Genomic DNA, 2,500 nt, shown 5'->3' with positions numbered 1-2,500 from the left:
ATTTTTTAACTTTTAATTTCGTCAATCATTATATCAGTTATGGTAATTAAAAAACGTCTAGTAAATAAAAATTATTAAAATTATGACGTCTTATGTTTTTAAAATACTTTTTTCATTAATTTGATATCTTTATCGACTGAATAAATTTGTCACATCTAGCTAGACAAATGAAATTTTAAATTAGCGTCTGAACAAAAAGCAATTTCAATTAACAAATAAAGAAGCCATGACTGTGCTCTGTTCTGTTGTAAAGCACGCAGGAAGCGGTGAGAGCACGAAAGAAGTGTAGGGGAAAACACGAGCCGATAGGCGAGTGTTTCTCCCTACTTCTTCCAAGGCTCCTTTATTTGTTTTATGATAAAGAACAAGTAATTTTCTTCAAAAATTCTACTTTATTTTCAAAGCGCGCACTGCTTGTGGCGAACTGAGGTGTCGACAGCACAGTGCTTTATACTCTGATAAAGCACGCTAATTTGGACCAATCAGACCGCTTGTAAGAATGTTTAAAATTATTTGATAGGTTAATGAAACAAAGGCCTGTCAAAACATCAATCAACTGGAAAGTGGCTTGACAGAAATCACACAAAAATTCGAATTTATAGAAAAACAATTGCCTTAATGTTCGGTTTCAGTCCATAGAAAACAGCAAAAAGAGGATCTAAATAATTAAGTGCAGTGAAAACCGGCCGAATTGTTGCTCATGAAAACCTGCACGTTTCCGACATGACAATTGGAAAACAAACTGTTCATTGCTTGAGGCTGGAGTCTGAAAACCTGTTGGAAATTTTGTAAATGAAGAACTCCAGCATGAGGACTTTCTGAGCTTGAAAGAACTGCTAGACCAGGCGACGGCTGAGGTCTTCCATCCAAAGCACTTGACAGAATTTCTGAGCAAACCTTTAACTGACAGCTTCAATAATACCCAAGGAAAAATTCCGAAATTCATCTGCCATTTCTGCGGATGATGGCGTGAGCTTTCGTTTGTTCCGTGCTTTGTACTCTCATAAAGCGCGCTGTTTAAACCAATGAGAGCGCGCGTTATATAGAAACTTTATTATAATACGATAATACAATACAATGACTTCATTTTGCTTCGAATTTTAAGATAGCAAAAATTGCTAATATCTCCGAACAAAACAAGTTGAGGGAGTAACATGATTAAACCACAAATGAAATCAATAAATAAATAAATAAATGATAGTTATATATTACATGTATAGTACATTTCCTTTAAAGTATCCATTTAAAGTAGCCATTAATTTGCAATATGTTTAAGAAATCTAATTACAGTCCGAGACTCTTTGAAACAAAAAAGTACTGGTAAAAAAAGTACAGATAAAATATACTGGTTCCTTGTATCTTCATCGCCAAAATTAAATTCTTTCTTTTATTCCAGTTGTTTGCTCAGTTTTATTTATCAATTTCTTCTCTTTAAATTATTAACACTGACTATTTAATGGCAATCTCCTTTGTTTCCTGCAGTGTTCAAAATATCTCACAAGGAATATTGCAGTGCTCCAATTTTTCATTTGATCACGAGGCCCTATTACTTCAGCTCCAGGTTACCGTCAGGTGACGATAATTCCTGGGAAAACATACGGGGCATTTCTCGCTGGGATGGATTGAACATTAAGTAAGAATGCATGAAAAAGGTCAACAGCAACGAACATTTGTGTCGTAGTTAATTGAGTAAATTCTGCGAAATATTATGTTTAAGCCAAGGCTGTAAAATTCCAACTCTTCAAATGATCTCCCCTAATTCTGATTTTCAGTCTCCTCAACTTATAAAACGTTTTGTGCTCGATTCAGGATATAGGCTAGAGTTCATTTAATTATATTATTATTGAATGAATCATTCAGTTCCTGTAACTGAACCTCAGCTATGCACAGAAAGGTGAACTACTTGGTTGCCTGGTTTCAAGAAAAACATTGATAAACAGGAAAAAAAAAAGGACACCACCAATAATGCAATATTAAGCTTATCAGAACAGAAATCTTACTTACCAGAATATAACATCAAAAGCCTCACAAACGTCAAATTCGAGATGGTTATCATTGTCCAAAAGGTTTCAAAAACACTTGAAAACGTTCTGCAAGAAAATGACCTTGGTAACTATAAAATATATTTAATATCTTGTCAGTGGGTTCTCAGGAATGTTGTACGAGTGAGCTAAAGTACTAATTTAGATTTTTACCCAGACGACCTCAGAACAGCAAATTTAGCAGGACAGTGCCCCTTTCTCAAACGATTATCGTATTAATTGTAATGAATGACTTAGTCAGTCCTAGGATGTTGGAGAAGTCAAACTCTGAAGATGGAAGATTACTCATTCGTGTGGAATCAGAGCAACATTATTTACAACAGAGGGACAGCTAAACCGGAATTCACCTTAAGCATAACAGAAGAATTAGGGTATGAATTGCATCGTATCTGTGTCAGAAGTCCACATTGGGCATCGAACTTGCTTTCTGAAGTGAGCTGTACTTATCAGTTTTTATC

The 2,500-nt window shown here is 34.9% G+C and overlaps 1 protein-coding gene across 6 annotated transcripts in view; it reads right to left on the bottom strand.

Moving 5' to 3' along the window:
- LOC138042934 (dual specificity mitogen-activated protein kinase kinase 5-like) overlaps window positions 1-2,500 on the bottom strand; it is a 316,165-nt gene that overhangs the window by 112,139 nt on the left and 201,526 nt on the right. Inside the window, exon 1 of one of the 6 annotated variants that reach the window (XM_068888999.1) lies at window positions 2,005-2,090. The exons of the other annotated variants lie outside the window; for them this stretch is intronic. Within the exon in view, the coding sequence (XP_068745100.1) occupies window positions 2,005-2,056 (52 nt within the window). The 5' untranslated portion in view covers window positions 2,057-2,090. Of the gene's footprint in view, window positions 1-2,004; window positions 2,091-2,500 lie in introns of those variants that run through there. 6 annotated transcript variants of the gene reach the window in all.

Source organism: Montipora capricornis, chromosome 3 (assembly GCF_036669925.1).
Source record: "Montipora capricornis isolate CH-2021 chromosome 3, ASM3666992v2, whole genome shotgun sequence".
Taxonomy (NCBI): domain Eukaryota; kingdom Metazoa; phylum Cnidaria; class Anthozoa; order Scleractinia; family Acroporidae; genus Montipora; species Montipora capricornis.
Note: the sequence above shows the minus strand (reverse complement) of the source record. Positions and strands in the feature narration are given on the sequence as shown.